Source organism: Triticum aestivum, chromosome 2D, assembly GCF_018294505.1.
Source record: "Triticum aestivum cultivar Chinese Spring chromosome 2D, IWGSC CS RefSeq v2.1, whole genome shotgun sequence".
Classification (NCBI taxonomy): domain Eukaryota; kingdom Viridiplantae; phylum Streptophyta; class Magnoliopsida; order Poales; family Poaceae; genus Triticum; species Triticum aestivum.
The window spans coordinates 453,226,006-453,245,690 of record NC_057799.1 but is presented as its reverse complement, the minus strand read 5'-3'; the positions used below and the strand labels follow the sequence as shown (position 1 = coordinate 453,245,690).

Below are 19,685 nucleotides of genomic sequence, written 5' to 3'. Positions count from 1 at the left end.
GTTGCTCATATTTGTAACTCAAATCAGGAACTACGGAATAAACGGAGACTGGCAAAAGACGAGGTGACGATGCGCGTCGGGAATGGTTCCAAGGTCGATGTGATCGCCGTCGGCACGCTACCTCTGCATCTACCCACGGGATTAGTTATAAACCTCAATAATTGTTATTTAGTGCCAGCTTTGAGCATGAACATTGTATCTGGATCTCGTTTAATTCGAGATGGCTACTCATTTAAATCTGAGAATAATGGTTGTTCTATTTATTTGAGAGATATGTTTTATGGTCATGCCCCGCTGGTCAATGGTTTATTCTTGATGAATCTCGAACGTGATGCTACACATGTTCATAGTGTGAATACCAAAAGATGTAAAGTTGATAACGATAGTCCCACATACTTGTGGCACTGCCGCCTTGGTCACATTGGTGTCAAGCGCATGAAGAAGCTCCATGCAGATGGACTTTTGGAGTCTCTTGATTACGAATCATTTGACACGTGCGAACCATGCCTCATGGGTAAGATGACCAAGACTCCGTTCTCCGGAACAATGGAGCGAGCGACCAACTTATTGGAAATCATACATACCGATGTGTGCGGTCCAATGAGCGTTGAGGCTCGCGGAGGATATCGTTATGTTCTCACTCTCACTGATGATTTAAGTAGATATGGGTATGTCTACCTAATGAAACACAAGTCTGAAACCTTTGAAAAGTTCAAGGAATTTCAGAGTGAAGTCGAGAATCAACGTGACAGGAAAATAAAATTCTTACGATCAGATCGTGGTGGAGAATATTTAAGTCACGAATTTGGTACACACTTAAGGAAATGTGGAATAGTTTCACAACTCACGCCGCCTGGAACACCTCAGAGAAATGGTGTGTCCGAACGTCGTAATCGCACTCTATTGGATATGGTGCGATCTATGATGTCTCTTACCGATTTACCGCTCTCATTTTGGGGTTATGCTTTAGAGACTGCCGCATTCACTTTAAATAGGGCACCGTCTAAATCCGTTGAGACGACACCGTATGAATTATGGTTTGGGAAGAAACCTAAGCTGTCGTTTCTAAAAGTTTGGGGATGCGATGCTTATGTCAAGAAACTTCAACCTGAAAAGCTCGAACCCAAATCGGAAAAATGCGTCTTCATAGGATACCCTAAGGAAACTATTGGGTATACCTTCTACCTCAGATCCGAAGGCAAGATCTTCGTTGCCAAGAACGGGTCCTTTCTAGAGAAGGAGTTTCTCTCGAAAGAATTGAGTGGGAGGAAAGTGGAACTTGATGAGGTGATAGTCACCCCTTCCGAACCGGAAAGTAGCGCAGCGCGGGAAAATGTTCCTGTGGTGCCTACACCGACTGGGGAGGAAGTTAATGATGATGATCATGAAGCTTCAGATCAAGTTACTGAACTTCGTAGGTCCACAAGGACACGTTCCGCACCAGAGTGGTACGGCAACCCTGTCCTGGAAATCATGTTGTTAGACAACGGTGAACCTTCGAACTATGAAGAAGCGATGGCGGGCCCGGATTCCGACAAATGGCTAGAAGCCATGAAATCCGAGATAGAATCCATGTATGAAAACAAAGTATGGACTTTGACTGACTTGCCCGATGAGCGGCGAGCCATAGAAAACAAATGGATCTTTAAGAAGAAGACGGACGCAGATGGTAATGTGACCATCTACAAAGCTCGACTTGTCGCTAAGGGTTATCGACAAGTTCAAGGGGTTGACTACGATGAGACTTTCTCACCCGTAGCGAAGCTGAAGTCCGTCCGAATCATGTTAGCAATTGCCGCATACTATGATTATGAGATATGGCAGATGGACGTCAAAACGGCATTCCTTAACGGCTTCCTTAAGGAAGAGTTGTATATGATGCAGCCGGAAGGTTTTGTCGATCCTAAGAATGCTAACAAAGTATGCAAGCTCCAGCGCTCAATCTATGGGCTGGTGCAAGCATCTCGGAGTTGGAACGTTCGCTTTGATGAGATGATCAAAGCGTTTGGGTTTACACAGACTTATGGAGAAGCCTGTGTTTACAAGAAAGTGAGTGGGAGCTCTGTAGCATTTCTCATATTATATGTGGATGACATATTATTGATGGGAAATGATATAGAATTCTTGGAAAGTATAAAGGCCTATTTGAATAAATGTTTTTCAATGAAGGACCTTGGAGAAGCTGCTTATATATTAGGCATCAAGATCTATAGAGATAGATCAAGACGCCTCATTGGTCTTTCACAGAGTACATACCTTGACAAGATATTGAAGAAGTTCAGTATGGATCAGTCCAAGAAGGGGTTCTTGCCTGTATTGCAAGGTGTGCAATTGAGCACGGCTCAATGCCCGACCACGGCAGAAGATATAGAAGAGATGAGTGTCATCCCCTATGCCTCGGCCATAGGGTCTATTATGTATGCCATGCTGTGTACCAGACCTGATGTAAACCTTGCCGTAAGTTTGGTAGGAAGGTACCAAAGTAATCCCGGCAAGGAACACTGGACAGCGGTCAAGAATATCCTGAAGTACCTGAAGAGGACTAAGGATATGTTTCTCGTCTATGGAGGTGACGAAGAGCTCGTCGTAAAGGGTTACGTCGACGCTAGCTTCGACACAGATCCGGATGACTCAAAGTCACAGACCGGATACGTGTATATTTTGAATAGAGGAGCAGTAAGCTGGTGCAGTTGCAAGCAAAGCGTCGTGGCGGGATCTACATGTGAAGCGGAATACATGGCAGCCTCGGAGGCAGCACAGGAAGCAGTCTGGATGAAGGAGTTCATTACCGACCTAGGGGTGATTCCCAATGCGTCGGGCCCAATGACTCTCTTCTGTGACAACACTGGAGCTATTGCCCTTGCGAAGGAGCCCAGGTTTCACAGGAAGACCAGGCATATCAAGCGTCGCTTCAACTCCATTCGTGAAAGTGTTCAAAATGGAGACATAGATATTTGTAAAGTACACACGGACCTGAATGTAGCAGATCCGTTGACTAAACCTCTCCCTAGGGCAAAACATGATCAACACCAGGACGCAATGGGTGTTCGATTCATCACAATGTAACTAGATTATTGACTCTAGTGCAAGTGGGAGACTGTTGGAAATATGCCCTAGAGGCAATAATAAATGGTTATTATTATATTTCTGTGTTCATGATAATAGTCTATTATTCATGCTATAATTGTATTGTCCGGAAATCGTAATACATGTGTGAATACATAGACCACAACCTGTCCCTAGTAAGCCTCTAGTTGACTAGCTCGTTGATCAACAGATAGTCATGGTTTCCTGACTATGGACATAGGATGTCATTGATAACGGGATCACATCATTAGGAGAATGATGTGATGGACAAGACCCAACTTAAGCATAGCATAAAAGATCGTGTAGTTTCGTTTGCTAGAGCTTTTCCAATGTCAAGTATCTTTTCCTTAGACCATGAGATCGTGCAACTCCCGGATACCGTAGGAGTGCTTTGGGTGTGCCAAACGTCACAACGTAACTGGGTGACTATAAAGGTGCATTACGGGTATCTCCGAAAGTGTCTGTTGGGTTGGCACGGATCGAGACTGGGATTTGTCACTCCGTGTAAACGGAGAGGTATCTCTGGGCCCACTCGGTAATGCATCATCATAATGAGCTCAATGTGACTAAGGCGTTAGTCACGGGATCATGCATTGCGGTACGAGTAAAGAGACTTGCCGGTAACGAGATTGAACAAGGTATTGGGATACCGACGATCGAATCTCGGGCAAGTAACATACCGATTGACAAAGGGAATTGCATACGGATTGATTGAATCCTCGACACCGTGGTTCACCCGATGATATCATCGTGGAACATGTGGGAGCCAACATGGGTATCCAGATCCCGCTGTTGGTTATTGACCGGAGAGGCGTCTCGGTCATGTCTGCATGTCTCCCGAACCCGTAGGGTCTACACACTTAAGGTCCGGTGACGCTAGGGTTGTAGAGATATATGTATGCGGAAACCCGAAAGTTGTTCGGAGTCCCGGATGAGATCCCGGACGTCACGAGAGGTTCCGGAATGGTCCGGAGGTGAAGAATTATATATAGGAAGTCCAGTTTTGGCCACCGGGAAAGTTTCGGGGGTTATCGGTATTGTACCGGGACCACCGGAAGGGTCCCGGGGGTCCACCGGGTGGGGCCACCTGTCCCGGAGGGCCCCGTGGGCTGAAAGTGGAGGGGAACCAGCCCCTAATGGGCTGGGGCGCCACTTTGGGCCTCCCCCCCATGCGCCTAGGGTTGGGAACCCTAGGGGGGGAGTTTCCCCTTGCCTTGGGGGCAAGGCAACCCCTTCCCCCTTGGCCGCCGCCCCCCCCCCCTTGGAGATCCCATCTCCAAGGGCTGCGCACCCCCCCTTGGGGGCCTATATAAAGGGGGGGGAGGGAGGGCAGCACACTACAGCCTTTGGCGCCTCCCTCCTCCCCTGCAACATGTCTCTCTCGCGCGCAGAAGCTCGGCGAAGCCTTGCCGGAGAGCCGCTACATCCACCACCACGCCGTCGTGCTGTTGGATCTCCATCAACCTCTCCTCCCCCCTTGCTGGATCAAGAAAGGAGGAGACGTCGCTGCACCGTACGTGTGTTGAACGCGGAGGTGCCGTCCGTTCGGCACTCGGTCATCGGTGATTTGGATCACGGCGAGTACGACTCCGTCATCCACGTTCATTGGAACGCTTCCGCTCGCGATCTACAAGGGTATGTAGATCCACTCCTTTCCCCTCGTTGCTAGTAGACTCCATAGATGCATCTTGGTGAGCGTAGGAAAATTTTAAATTATGCTACGATTCCCAACAGCCGCTTCATCCAACAATACCGCCAAACCAAAGTATGACATGCTGCTAAGCAGTATGACTTATATCACCCACAACTCACTTGTGTTCTACTCGTGCATATGACATCTACGCATACAACCTGACTCTGATACCACTGATGGGCAACGTAGTAATTTCAAAAAAATTCCTACGCACACGCAAGATCATGGTGATGCATTGCAACGAGAGGGGAGAGTGTTGTCCACGGACCCTCGTAGACCGAAAGCGGAAGCGTTAGCACAACGCGGTTGATGTAGTCGTACGTCTTCACGATCCGACCGATCAAGTACCGAACGCACGGTACCTCTGAGTTCAGCACACGTTCAGCCCGATGACGTCCCTCGAACTCCGATCCAGCCGAGTGTTGAGGGAAAGTTTTGCCAGCACGACGGCGTGGTGACGATGATGATGTTCTACCGACGCGGGGCTTCGCCTAAGCACCACTACAGTATTATCGAGGTGGACTATGGTGGAGGGGGGCACCGCACACGGCTAAAAGATCAAACGATCAATTGTTGTGTCCTTGGGGTGCCCCCTGCCCCCGTATATAAAGGAGCAAGGGGGAGGTGCGGCCGGCCTGGAGGAGGCGCGCCAGGAGGAGTCCGACAATCGGAGTGACAAATCCTAATATCGAAATACGCCAACCCAACAAGTACCTTCGGAGACACCTGTAGAGCACCTTTATAATCACCCAGTTACGTTGTGACGTTTGGTAGCACACAAAGTGTTCCTCCGGTAAACGGGAGTTGCATAATCTCAAAGTCACAGGAACATGTATAAGTCATGAAGAAAGCAATAGCAACATACTAAACGATCGAGTGCTAAGCTAACAGAATGAGTCAAGTCAATCACATCATTCTCCTAATAATGTGATCCCGTTAATCAAATGACAACCCATGTCTATGGCTAGGAAATATAACCATCTTTGATCAACGAGCTAGTCAAGTAGAGGCATACTAGTGACACTCTGTTTGTCTATGTTTCCGGTTAATACAATTCTAGCATGAATAATAAACATTTATCATGATATAAGGACATAAATAATAACTTTATTATTGCCTCTAGGGCATATTTCCTTCATCTCTCTCTCTGTTTCCTTCTGTTTCTGCGTTCCCAGATTCTGGCCTTTCACCGTTTCTTAAATTTTCGGAGATCTGTAACTTCGATTGGGCTGAAATTTTAACACGATTTTTTTCTGGATATTAGCTTTCTTGCGGCGAAAGAAGGGCACCAACCGCCTTACGGGGTGGACACAAGCCTTGCAGGCGCGCCCAGGGTAGGGGGCGCCCCTAGGGCTTGTGGGCCCCTCGGGCATCGTCTCTCGTTGATTCTTTTTCCCAAAAATCAAATATATTCCAAAAAAAATCTCCGTAAGTTTTTATCGTGTTTGGACTCCGTTTGATATGAATTTTCTGCGAAACAAAAAAACATGCAACAAACAGGAACTGGCACTGGACACTGTACCAATATGTTAGTCTCAAAAAATGATATAAAATGTTGCCAAAAGTATATGAAAGTTGTAAAACATTGGCATGAAAAAATAAAAAATTATAGATACGACGAAGACGTATCAGCCGTCATCGCCCCTCCCTCACCGGAGCCGGGCGAATCATGTCAGGCATATCAGTTTGAAGATCGGTCGCATCCACCCATTGCCATACGTCCAGAAATTGACAAAGCATGGTGGTCGTAAGCTCGGGGTCCAATGTTAGATGCCCAAATATGATCTATCAGAGCCTTGACGACCGTGCGGGTGGATCTAGCTTGTCTTGATACCTTCATATAGAGCAGAGGCGCCAGCTCCTCTATCCGATAGCCGTGGAGCCATCTGTCCTCCCAAAAGAGCGTTACCTCGCCCTTTCCCACCGTAGGTCTGTCGCTGCTCGAAAGAGGGCCGTCGATTCCGCCGGCACCGAAATCTTGAATTCAGACCACGACCTTGATTGATCAGTCCGTTGCAGCCATGGCCATCACGCCAACATGGCAGTGTTCAGCCATCGTAGGTTTCGTATTCCGAGGCCGCCGGCCCATCTAGGGCGGCATACCAAGTCCCACGCCACGGCGCAGTTGCCGTCCCAGCCTCCATCTTGCTGCACCACAGGAACCCTCTGCATGATTGAAGAATAGTTGAAGTTTTGAACTTGGGAGGCGTTCTATCGCCAGCCGATCCCTCCCGCCCGTGACGCCGGCCGGCCGTGTCGCGTTGTCTGCAAATGCCGAGCCCCGCGACCGTGAGCGCACCGGAGCGCGCAACTTGCCACCGACAGACAGGGCAGCCTCTAGCGCCGTCAGCCAGCGGCCGGCGGCAACGCATGCATGCACCCGCTCATCGGTGTGCGTGCACCACTGGATGGACGTGCCACACGCCCACGTGACGTGCACGAGTACACTGCGGCCGCAAATCCTGCTCGTGCGGTAGTAATAAATAAAATGTAGTAAAATGTAAAAAGGTACAAACTTAAAAATGGTTTCCAGAGCCTCAAGCGTTGTTACTCAATTTTTGCTCCGCACGGGCAATGGAGGTACAAGTAGTTGCATGCGCTCATTATGTTGTCCACCACATCTTTGTACGCTTTTGTTAATTTTTGATGAATCACGGCCACCTAAAAGTTGAGAATACAGTGCCTAAAATTGCACTATTTACAGCCTTAACTTCGGTGAAAGTTAAACACAGTTATTTCGTTTGTACTACTATGTAGAGGGTGGCTTGGAGAAAATGATTACTACTGGATCAATGCACAACTCGTTGAGTTTTGAGCGCCCATCCATTGCGTATGCAGCTGGATTTTCCATTTATGTTTGGTTCGATCAACATCACTCTTTATTAGATTCTCACATGATGGCCCTTCGCTATCTCTATCAAATAATACTACAAATTTATGGCTCGGCAATCACCTGTCGTTCCCTCTCACCAGGGCTTATCTCCTCGCGCTGCCATAGTTGTCGTCGAGCAATCTCCTCCCGTCTGATCTTCCCGGACGGTAGTTCTTGCTCGGACTGATCAAGGGGCATCCTCTGTGGCACTGCCAAATCTTGGCGATTAGTTGTGGGGTCCCTCGACATCTGGATCAGGCGCTAGGGCTTTGTTACGTCATGACTTCGGATGTATCTGGTTCGGCTGGGTGTGCAGAAGGCGACCCATGAGGAAGAGGCTAGGGATCCGGTGCTCCGCGAGGACCTCAATGATGTGGTCCTCAAGGAAGAGAAACATCCGTCGACGGATGCTACCCGATGGCTAGCGATCGCAAGGGTCTATATGGAGAAAGATTTCAGTGAGTTTTAGTTTTACAAGAACATGTGTAATGCATGGGATTTAGCTTATAATGTAAAGTTCGGATCTTTGGATAATAAGCTATACACCATGCAAATTTTGGCAGATCTCAATGCCGAATTGTTGTATGGCTAGGTTCTGATCCATGGGATGCCTTGGAATTTGTGATTGTAATTCTTAAGTTTTGAGTAATGCAGAATTTTTTCCAAAAAAGTAACTATAAATTCATGATGTTTCCGGATGACACTGCATCTATTCAGTATTTTTAGCTGGAGGCAGTACCCTCCGGCGGTGATTAACTGATGAAGGTAGATACGTCAATAGTAACCATACACTCACCCACCGCCATTTGGTACTCTTACCACTGTTCCTGTAATCCTTTTGTAGTACCTATGCGAGTAACACAGTACTCTCGTGGATCCTTTTTACTCTGCATATAAAAATTATCTGAAGTCTAACTTCATAATGTTTAACCATATTTATATGAAAAAGTATTAACATCTACGATGATAAATTTATACAATATGAAAACTAAAGTCATGACGCATCTAATGTTGTTGGTTACGCATCATGAATGTTGGTATATTCTTTAATAAATTTGGTCAAAATTTACGAGGTTTGACTTCAGATAAATTTTATATGCGAACTAAAAAGGACCGGAGGGAGTATAGATCTCTTGATACTGATATGAGAGCAACTCTAGCAGACCCCGCATTTTGCCGACCTGTAAAATTTGTTTGCAGGTCGCACGGGGGCGGTTATGCAGGCCGAATTTTGCGCGGCAGACTAGAAACCACAAACAAACCCCTATTTTTTTTAAAAAAGTTGTTTCGCGCGAGAAATTTAAGCAGCAGCTCGCCGGAGCTCGCTCGCATAGATGGTTCTTCTTCGCATAATAAGTTCACTCGGAGGAGGCGCGACGGCAGCGGGCGCGCTCGAGCTCAAACTCGTCGAGCTCGCGCCGGTTGAATGCCGGCGGCGGCCGGGCACCGTGGTTGAGCCACCGACGCGCCCCCCGCTTGCGCGCGACGTCAGATCTGGCGCGGCGGCGGCGCTCCGCCTCATCCCCGAGTCGGCCATGATGGTTCAAGGCTCGCCGGGGGCGAGAAATCGAGCGGCGCAGTGGGGAATTGGAAGGGAACGCGGCTGCGGGAGGATAGGGTTTCGACCCACACCTACCCGCAAAACCGCAATTATAGTGGCTCGGGGGTTCCGTTTGCGTGCTGCGGCAAAAAATTTACGGGCCGGACACCGATGCGGGCTCTGGTCTGGCCAGAAAAATGGGCCAAGCTCGTATAATCATCGGAATTATGCGGGTTTGCGCCGGATGCGGGGTCTGCTAGAGTTGCTTGACACGCAGTTGGAGTACACAGTTCTGTCCGCAAAAAAAAAGTACACAGTGCAGTCACATGCATGGGCGCCGTATTCTCCTTGAGAACATTAAATCGGCACCGAATATAGACAGCTCAAACCAACACGCCGCTACTTATTAATCCGGAGTACGTACTCCCATTCTCATCTTTCCTGCGAGTTTTCTTTTCTTTTGCATTGCACATTAACTGCTGCATGTTCTTGCCACTAGAAATGAAACACGCTGTTAACAACTCGTCCATCTATCCGATGAAAATGCAATCTTAATCCCACCACTATGCTCGATTATCAATATTGGAGTACTGAAAAAATCATGCCAATTTACTTCATTTCATCTGAATGAATTCATGTTTCCGCGAGAGATTTACAGTAATTTGAATGCGATCATTCGTATGAATTATAGGAATGTCGATCAGTTCGTGTTGAACGCCGAGCACTCGTCTCTGATCTCCCCGGCGTCGCCGGTGATGGCGCCGATGGCGCCCATCTTGATCATGGCGCCGACAAAATCCTGCGCGAAGCTGGAGGACGCCGCGCCGAGGTAGGCGCCGACGAGCGCGCCGGTGGCATTGCTGGCCTCGAGCGCCGCGTCGGAGGCGATGGGGACGAGGCCCGCGCGGATGTTGCGGAGGATGGAGTCGTCGAATGTGCCCTGGCTGCCCCGGTCCAGCGGCACGCGCGTGTTGAAGTCGCCGGGCGCGCACCGGGCCTTGAGCTCCGACAGGAACGCCGCCGGGATCGACGGGTCCGACCCCGTGCGGCCGCCCGGCAGTGGGTAGCTGTAGAGCCGGTCCTTGACGAAGAAGCACGCCGTCGTGCCGATCGTGTGCGCCGCTGCGTATGCATGTCGCGGCGGAGGACGCCGTCGCGTGTCAGCGTATGACGTGCATGTCGCGGAGTACTAGTATGTAAGTGGGGTACGTACCTGTCAGCAGAACGAGGTCGCGGTCGTTGAGGCCGCTGGCGGCGAACTTGGAGCGGAGCACCTGTATGGAGTCGCTCACGTCCGGCAGCACGTCGGCGTCGCGTACGTTCGACGACAGCCCGTCGCGCCGCCCCGTCGGCACCTCGAACGACGGCCCGTTCGTCTGCCATGGCGCGCGTCAGACAAATACAAGCAGCATCTCGATCGTCAGTGGCACTCACCACGCATCACGAGTTCCCGACAAGACTACAGACAAACACAGCCTGCATGCGGCACGAGTCGAACACCTCGTGTTAACATGACGTACGTACCATGGCTATGGCGTCGCGTGCGGCGAGAGCGATGATGTCGGCGCAGGAGACGACCCCGGGGCACTGCTCCTCGAGCTCCGCCTTGGCGCGGTCAACCACGTCCAGGCCGCGGAGGCCCTGGTGCTTGTTGTTGTTCACCTCCGCGGCGCTGCCCGCGCTCGTGATCAGCACCGACGCGTCGCATCCCTGCAGCAGCCACGCACCTAAATCACTCACTCGCTGCTACCCTGACATCTCGACGCAGCTAACTGCATCGGCCATTCAGCCGAGCTATCTGCGCTCACTCTGACGAAGCAGTCGTGGAACTGGAGGCGGACGAGGGCGGGGAGGATGGTGGCGTCCGAGGCGGCGGCTTCCTGGACGGCGGCGGTGACGATGTCCTCGGCGCCGGGGCAGGAGTCGGAGTAGAACCCCGTCTGGAGCTGACCGTGCGCGGCGCTGATTGTTCCAAGGAGCAGCAGGAACGCCACTGTCAGCGCTGCCGGAAGGACGCCGTCGGCCATTCCTGGCAGACACGGCAGCTAGCACAACACTGCACAGGGAAATATTCTTGTGTCACTAACTCGGGATAGAGCAAGTGATGGGGAGTTGCATAAATGAGGGCTAATTTCATTTATAGAGCTTAATCTGGGCACTGCTGGCTGTCAGTATGGGGAGCCTGTCTTCAGCGCTGTGTGAGTGTGATGCTCTACCACGAATGCGTTTAAGTTGGAATGAAGACGAGATTAAGGGCGTGTCGGATTGAAGACGTCTCAGCCCGAACCGGAATGAAGCCCAAGGTTCTGGTGAGGAGGCCACATTTCTTATTTGCAGAAAAGGACTCTAATCAGCTGGCTGGATGTGGGAGGACGCCATTCAATTATAGCCGCATACATTCCGCATTTTAACTAACCGGACAAAACTTATGCAAACCGGCCGATATTCATCGAAATTCGGATAAAAAAAGCACAAATCATCCACATGTAACATGCAAATAAGTCTAGTACAACAATGTCTCAAATTCGACTAGATTAATCAGATGTCCAACAAGTTTTTCATTAACGGATCATGTCGTCCCACACATACTGCCCCTTCAGCTTCATCCAACAGTGTGTACGTAAATACTCGTCCCTCTGTCTTGTGGTACACCACAGCAGCGTGTGCGGGCTACATATGGCGTGTAGACCAATATTGAGTGAATGAATCAATCAACAAGTTCAGCAAGAGGAAGTAGCACTTACAATCTCGTCCTCTGCCACGTGCAATGGTCACCTTGCCTCGAGCTGACGAACCATATCGCAAAACTTGGTGACGCTAATCTGGATAGCGTGCCAGCGACACGACAACGACTTCACATTGCGTGGTTGAATGATGTACATGTCGTAGGGCGCAATGTTCTTTCGTGCGTGAAACTTTTCACGCACTTGCTCCCAGAAGGGCTCCCCTCTGTTCCTGCCTACGAAATCCATGGATACGGCCAGCCACGAATCGCACAACAACTCATCCTCCATTGTCGAGTAACTCACCATCCTCCGTACTCTAAAAACGACATAGCATTTGAAAATAAGCTCAATGGCATTTGACCAAACACCTGTCGGGCGTGGTGTCCACCATGGAGGTCGTTGACAGGGGGCAGAGTGTATCTGGGTACAAACGGCTTCAGGGTGGACAACTCCGTCGTAAAAGGCGAGCGGGCGCGTTGGTGCTGGTTGTGGGTATCCAGCAATACCTCTGTGGCTGCCAGAGACGTACAGCAACGGCGACGAATGTGGAGGGTGCGGATGAAAAGCAAGGGGGAGAAGAGGCGGAGAGGAAGGAAATGGGACCGGGAGGGGGGATTGGGTGGGCCGGGTGTCGGAGTCCTACATTTCGGGTGTCCGGACTCCCCCCACTTTGTCTCCAATTTGCAGGAGAAAAAAAGCATCTGGATCGTCCCGCGGACCGATACAGGACCGCGTTAAATGGTTCCAGCGATCCGGACAGAGCGGTTCGGATGGATGCGGGCGGTTTGCGGGTCCGCCTTGGAGACGCCCTTATCTTCTTCTCGCCTCGCCTGTGCTACAGCCAATCAACGACAACACCACAGGTTTGGCGACCCTGCCACTGTTGGTGAGATCCTCTACCGCTGGCCCTCCTCTCTCCCTCGCGTGCCATGGACGGCCTATTTTGTGCCTGCTTCGGCAGCTCGACCACCACCCTCTTGCTGCTCTCCTCTCCCCATCGTTCGAGCTCCACCTCCCTATGAGCCGCGCGAGCCCTGCTCACGCCCGACCTCACTTCCCTCCGCCGCATCAGGGTGGTTCAGGGAGCCACGGTCGCATGTGACACCTCCTCCATGCCGTCCATGGCCATCACCGGTCGCTCGAGCGGCGGCGGTGCTGTCAGCAACTACGGCAGCGATTCTGTAACATCATCTTTGTTGCAATTTTTTTGTAACATCCTCTGTGTTGCAAAAATTCCTTCGACAATATCACCTCCATTGCAAAAAGAAATAAAATCTATAACAAGAGCTCTGTTTCAAAAAATATTCTGCAATACAATCTTTGTTACAAATGTTTCTGCAACAAGATCCGTGTCGCAAAAGGATTCTCGTAACACGACTTCTGTCGCAACACGACTCCTGTTGAAAAAAGTGAGGACGACTTTCGGCCGTGGGACTGCGTCTGATCGGACGGCTCACAAACTGTCCGGCCAACACGTAGCATCCCCCATATTTATATTTATATTTGTAGGGGTGTGCTACACATCCGTCGGCTGATATTTTTAAAAGATCAGCCGGGTTGTGAGCTGTCAGATTTACCGCATCAAACGGCCGAACGTGCCTCCACTACTGCAACACGGGTCTTATTGCAGAGTTTTTTTGCAACAACAATTTTGTTGCAAATTTTTTTGCAACTAAGGTTTTATTGATTTTTTTTTGCAATTGAGGTCTTGTTGCAGAAAAATTTCGCAAGAGAAGTTTTGTTGCAAAATATAGACCCGTCATAGAGCATTGCAACACCGCATATGTTTCAGAAGCATAACTCCTATTGTAGAAGCAAGTTCATTGAAGGATAGTATGAGCTCCCTCACTTGGATGCGTGTCATGCAGGAAAGGTGGCGGGCGTGGCCCTATGGTCCGCTGGGTGATGCTAAGTGTTTCTCATATTTGTAACGAGTAAATCGGACAAAACATAATACTAAGTATTTTAGGTTAGGGTATTACCAAACCATCAGTTTATTAAAATCACAAAAGACCATCATGTTTAAACCACCACTCACTCAGGCCCCCCATGTCAGGGTGGTATGCCATGCATATATGGATACTGTTTACTTCTTCCTTCACTTTCCATGGGCATTTCAGCGAGTAGCTTCTAGCTCTAGGCGGCCCCTCTGCTTTTGTAGCGATCGGGACCTTGCGCTGTTGCGCAGCCCAACTACTGTAGCCGTGCTGAATAGGTTCAGCAAGGCACATGACACGCTAGTGAGGCCGCTGTACCTAGCTGTTGGGGTACGATTTAAAAGAAGTTAGAGCATCTACGGCTGGACTTGACAAATCTGGCCTCTTATACGCCCGTGGGCGCGTTCGCGGACAGCGCCGTGCGGCCCGTCATATGGGCTGCCGCACATTCACACACCTCAAATGCGAAGCCTCAAATCCATACAATCCATGCAAGTCGATCATATGACCCACACACCCCCTTGCCTTCGATGAGTAAAAGTATTTGCTTTGTGTGTGTAGATACTATTTATTTGTTTCTCGTGAAGTTTTTTATTGGTTCGATAAACCTTGTTTCGTAACTGTGAAAAATACTTCGCTATTGTGCTATATCACCCTTCCTCTTCAGAAAAATCCCAACGAACTATTTAAGTAGCTGTCATTGGCCGGCAGGACTCAGGTGGACCGTGGCCAGGCTGACGAGGCGGTACATGGCGACGGACGACAAGGGCCGGTCCATACGCAGGGCAAAAAGGGCGACCGCCCTGGACCCCGAGAGTATCAAGGCATGAATACTAAATTGTGTTAGTTATAACCATACTATTATACATTATGGAAAAAACTAGCAAAAGAGCCCATGCGTTGCAGCGGGAGAAAACATCAATTACCGTGCAAACTCAAGGTAACATTTAGTTCACTCATCTTCTTCCTCAACCCCCTCCCCCAAAACCCAATCTAAATTTGCCACTACCATTGATGGATCAACTGGCTCAAACACATCGCACTCAAATTTGTGCAACAATATAGATACTCAAATATCTTTCGACAGCTCCAATCTGGACGAACTATTTCAGTGAGCAGTGAGAACTATGTGAATGTGTCTTATTTAAGGCCTGTTCGGCATCCCTCCGACTCCACGCTCTCGCTTCCGAAGTTGGCGGAGCTGAAGATAAAAAGTACGGAGCAGGGAAACAGATACTGCAGATCCTTAAATTCCAGGGAGCAGTGGATTGCCGAACAGCCCCTTATATTCCGTTGGGGCCTAGGCGTCTAGGTGCAACACTCGAGATCCACATCGTCTCGTGGTCGGGAGTGACCTAGTCGGCGGCGGCGGCGCGTACAACGCCGATGCCTCCGCCTTTGGGAGCTAGGTCGGGGTCGTGCGCCGCCCTGCAGTCCTCGCTACAACCTTATTCATGGCCGCATTGGAGCTGACGCGAGTGCCCACTGCAGCGTCTGAGCCGGTGCCGGCCATATCGATCTTGTCCTTGTATATATATGAATACATTCTTTAATTAGACCATACCTTGTGGCACGTATTGCATCATGCATTTCACAGCTTTTTAATTAGCTCGGCACGTAGCATGTATATGCCAACATGCATGTGTCATGAATCGATGTGGAGTCCTTAAGCCAATTTGTGTACGTCCGCTCTCTAATCGCTTAGGCTAGAATCCGTTCGGAAGCCAGCTTCCACGTAGGAGCAAATTTCATACATGTATTTTAACTGGTGCGATTAGATCTATCGGAGTGAGGTGGGACTAACAGCAACTCCAACGCACGGACCCAAAACGTCCGCCTGCGTCCGTATGCGTCTGCGCGGATAAAAACGAACGCCCAACACACAGATCAATTTTCATTTTACGTCCGTTTTGTGTCCGTTCGGATTCATTTCAGTCTCAAATTTGGGTTGTATTTGGGTCCGAGGCGGACACAAAGCGGGCGTTTTTTGCGCCCGCCTCGTCCAGGCCCACCTGCCACCCACCCAACGACCTCCTTTCCTTATTTTATTCGCTGGCCCACCCCCACCGAGTAAATTGCACGAAACCACCACTTTGAAGGCTAGGTTTACGAAAAACACTATAATACATTTTTTTAAAAAACACCACGTCTACGGTAATCTTTTTGCAAAAAACACTGATCGTTGGGTCGGGCTCAGTTAAGCGAGTTTATAACAGATTGAGCCCGCTAGTTAGGCTGACGTGGCACTGCCTAAGTAACGGTGATGTTGCCTAACATTATTATCATGTGTGGCCCTGTGGGGTCCACCTGTCATTGGAAAAAAGAAAAAAAACTGGTGCTCGACAACCTCCCGCCGCTGGACCAATTCCTCCAGATCGGCTGCTGCTCGTCGCGGCCGCCGCGCCCGCTGCTTGCTCGCTGCTCGCCGCGCCTGCTGCCTGCTGCGCTGCTCACTGCCGGTGCCCGTCCCAACCCCGGCCGAGGTCGCCCGTCCAACCTTCCTCCCCGGGCCGCCGGCCGTCCCCAAACCACCCTCCGCCGCTGGCCATCCCCAAACCTTCCTCCTCTGCCGGCCAGATAGCCCCCGCACTTCCGACGCCATGCCCCATGCCGGATCGGCGGCCGACGCCTCAAATCCTCCTAGCACGCTGTCTCCGATGCCACGTCGCTCTCAGCCCGGTCTCCCCACCAAGATCCCGACGGCGCCTCCTCTGCCTCGCAAACGCGGTGTCCGCTGCATCTCCCGCAAACAGCAACGACGTCTAGCACGCAGGCACAATGCTTGGTGTTGCATGAAGTACGTCGTCTAATGCAGATCCAGGTGTGTGTTGATTGATTCTTCCCAGCCGGATGCGGATGTATAAACAACGGTGGCCTTTGTCCGCCGGCCTGTGCACTGCACGCAAATTGCTCGATCGAGTGCCAAAGAGCGGCTTGTTAGGCTGACAAGCGGGCCCCATGTCCAGCAAACGTTTCATGTAACGGTGTGAGAAATTGGTGCCACGTCAGCCTGACTAGCGGGCCCCATTTGTCAAAAACACACTTAACTGAGCCCGATCCGTCAATCAGTGTTTTTTGCAAAAAAATTACCGTACACGTGGTGTTTTCTAAAAAAGAAAATATTGTAGTGTTTTTCGCAAATCTAGCCTTCAAAATGGTGGTTTTGTGTAATTTACTGACCCCACCTCATCTTTCTCCTCCTCTGCGCCGACGCCAATGCGCACTGCTCCGACGCGCCCGCCGCCCCGCTCGACCACCTTCTGCTTGCCGCCGTCGACTGCTAGGGCGCGTGCATGTTGTTCCGCACGCGCAGAGAAGCGCGAGCTTGCGGGGTGCGGCACGCGCGAGCGGGGCACGGGCAGAGCAGCGGTTGCGGAGGCAAGCTGTGGGGCGGGTGAGGCTACCGGGGCGAGCGGCGAGGCGCACGAGTGGGCGCGGCATCCGCGGCGAGTCACGGGGCGGGCGAGCGGAGGCGGCGAGCTGGGGCGGATGGCCATGGGCGCATGCGGGCGCGGGTGCGGCGGAGTGCGGCCTCGAGCACACGGGCGGGCACGAGAGCAGGTCACGCCACCGCAACGCTGCTCGGGAGCAGGTCAGATACAAGTCACGAGCACGTCAGATACTAGCCTGTCGCCGTTGGCTGAGCTGGCCGCTGCGTGCGAGCGCAGCCACAGCCGCATGCTAGCTAGCTAGCAGCTAGCCACGCGTGCGTGCAGTAGCTGTGCGTGTCTGCTCGCCGTTGGAGCACTGGAGCTCGCGCCCTGCCGCCTCGCGGCGCCCGCGGTTCCTGTCCGGCCTTGCCTCGCCGCGCCCAGTCGCGCAACGGCGAACTCCCTGCTCGCGTCCTCCCTGCTTGACGCATACCCACGTGTAGTACAGGCATCCACACGAGCCATCCACACGACCAGCTAGCTCTGCTGGATGGTGGGTGCCGGCCGTGCATGGCGCCCCACCCGAGCTAGCTAGCTTCGCTGCTGCAGTCGTTGGCCTCGCGTCTCGCCCACGCCCGTGCCCGATGCTCGCCATGCCACGCCGTGCCCGCCTTGCCTTGCTGCAAGCTCCCCGCCTGCTACGTGTTTGGCGAAATGCCGGGACGGACATACAAAAAATGCGTTCCCCTGTGAACAAAACGCGCGTCCGTTTGGGTCGGCGCGTTGGAGTTGCTGTAAGTCACAAACTGAATCAGCTCAGCTGGTTGTAGCCTTTACGTGTTGCCTGAGAGATAGCAAGGTCAAGATACAATAGGGTAGTATTTTTATCTATTTTTGTTGGCCCAGTGGGGACGTCACATGGTCTGGCTTCATTCGTGGGCTGTTCGCAGACGAATTTTAGAGCCAACCGTTTTTTCATTTGTACTAGGGTAATGAGTATCACCTTGTGTATAAGACATCTATAATTTATAATATTTAAATAGTTCATCCTCATTAATCTTTTTTTTAACATGCAGCCCATCCACATCATCAAGTAGGTCCCATGTGTAAAAAAGTTTTCATTCTCTCAATAATCTTCCTATAATAACTTCCATCACGTTGCATGTCATGTATTGTGCGTGGAAGACAAAAGGAGGGCCTCTCCATCTTTCCATCCACTATCTACAGGCTCATCGTTTCTCACACCTCCGGGCCCTCTGCTCTTTGAACAGTTTCAATCTGTATCGCCACATCGTTTTAATTACGACACATCAGTTCCTCTTCCTTCTTCTAATAATCGAGCAGTTCTGAAGATCGGTTGAGGACACATCGTTTTATCCTCATCTCACCAGTCCTCACCACATGGAAGATCGGCAGTCTGCCCTGCTCCATGGCAAACAACCCAGCCTCAAATGGATTCCCTGGCAGCCAACTTTTGGGTGCAGAAGAGCAACTCCAACGGGCCGACCCAAACGAACGGCGATTTCGTCCGCTTTTTGTCCGTTTGGGTCGGCCGCCCGCCCGGCGTCCGTCATGTTTTTCATGTGGGTCGGTAGCGCGCCAACGCGCCGACCCATATGTGCAGGCGTGGCCGGCTGGCCGCCCAATTTTGCATTGATTTGCATTCAAACATATTGTGAAATGAAATAACAAGCAAAATAGTTTAGCCGCCCAAATAAATAGTATATAGTTTTACAAGCCAAATACAAATAAAAATGTTCCACATAGTTTTGCAAACGAATAAAAGAAGATACATTTATTGGTTGCCAACATGAGTCCACATATGCTCAACCAAATCATTTTGCAGTTGCACGTGAGTTTCCCAATCATGCATGTCTTCATGAAACTGAGTGAACTGCTCAAATGTTGCCGCTACTCCATGCTCAGGCACAACATTCTCACCCTGAAACTAAAAGCCTTGATCGTACAGACGTTCCGGGCGCTCGTCTTCTACTATCATATTGTGCATGATCACACAAGCAGGATACCGAACGATGCCCCATCGAGATTGCAAAACACCTAAGGCACGCTCGACATCCTTTCTAGCACTCTCTTGCTCTTGGGCAAATCTTTTCCTTTTCTCTCCGACAGGGTTGGGTATTGTCTTGATAATAGTGGTCCACTGAGGATAGATACCGTCACTCAAATAGTACCCTTTGTCGGAGTTGTGGCCGTTGACAGTAAAGTTCACCGGTGGGCTGTTGCCTTCGGCTAGCCTAGCAAACACCGACGAGCGCTGAAGCACGTTGATATCATTGTGTGATCCAGCCATGCCAAAGAAAGAGTGCCAGATCCAGAGATCTTGAGACGCCACGGCCTCTAATATGACAGTGCAAGCCCTGATATGTCCCTTATACTGTCATTGCCAAGCAGAAGGGCAGTTTTTTCACTCTCAGTGCATGCAGTCTATGCTGCCAAGC

The 19,685-nt window shown here is 50.7% G+C and overlaps 1 protein-coding gene across 1 annotated transcript; it reads right to left on the bottom strand.

Annotated features, from left to right (window-relative positions):
* Positions 1–9,774: 9,774 nt before the first annotated feature.
* LOC123049562 (peroxidase 43-like) lies at positions 9,775–11,348 on the bottom strand. The gene is made up of 4 exons (XM_044472463.1): positions 11,001–11,348; positions 10,717–10,902; positions 10,406–10,568; positions 9,775–10,314 (listed from the first exon to the last, which is right to left on the bottom strand). Exons 1-4 carry the CDS (start codon positions 11,217–11,219, stop codon positions 9,893–9,895), a joined length of 990 nt encoding a protein of 329 aa, XP_044328398.1. The 5' UTR covers positions 11,220–11,348; the 3' UTR covers positions 9,775–9,892.
* Between the last annotated feature and the right edge of the window lie 8,337 nt (positions 11,349–19,685).

What these genes read in the sequence shown, in the direction of transcription:
- LOC123049562 (XM_044472463.1), bottom strand. Translation starts at nt 11,219, where the DNA reads ATGGCCGACGGCGTCCTTCCGGCAGCGCTGACAGTGGCGTTCCTGCTG. An exon ending in TCCACGACTGCTTCGTCAGA is followed by an intron (nt 10,903 to 11,000) that starts GTGAGCGCAGAT and finishes TGGCTGCTGCAG; the next exon opens with GGATGCGACGCGTCGGTGCT. An exon ending in CGACCTCGTTCTGCTGACAG is followed by an intron (nt 10,315 to 10,405) that starts GTACGTACCCCA and finishes ATGCATACGCAG; the next exon opens with CGGCGCACACGATCGGCACG.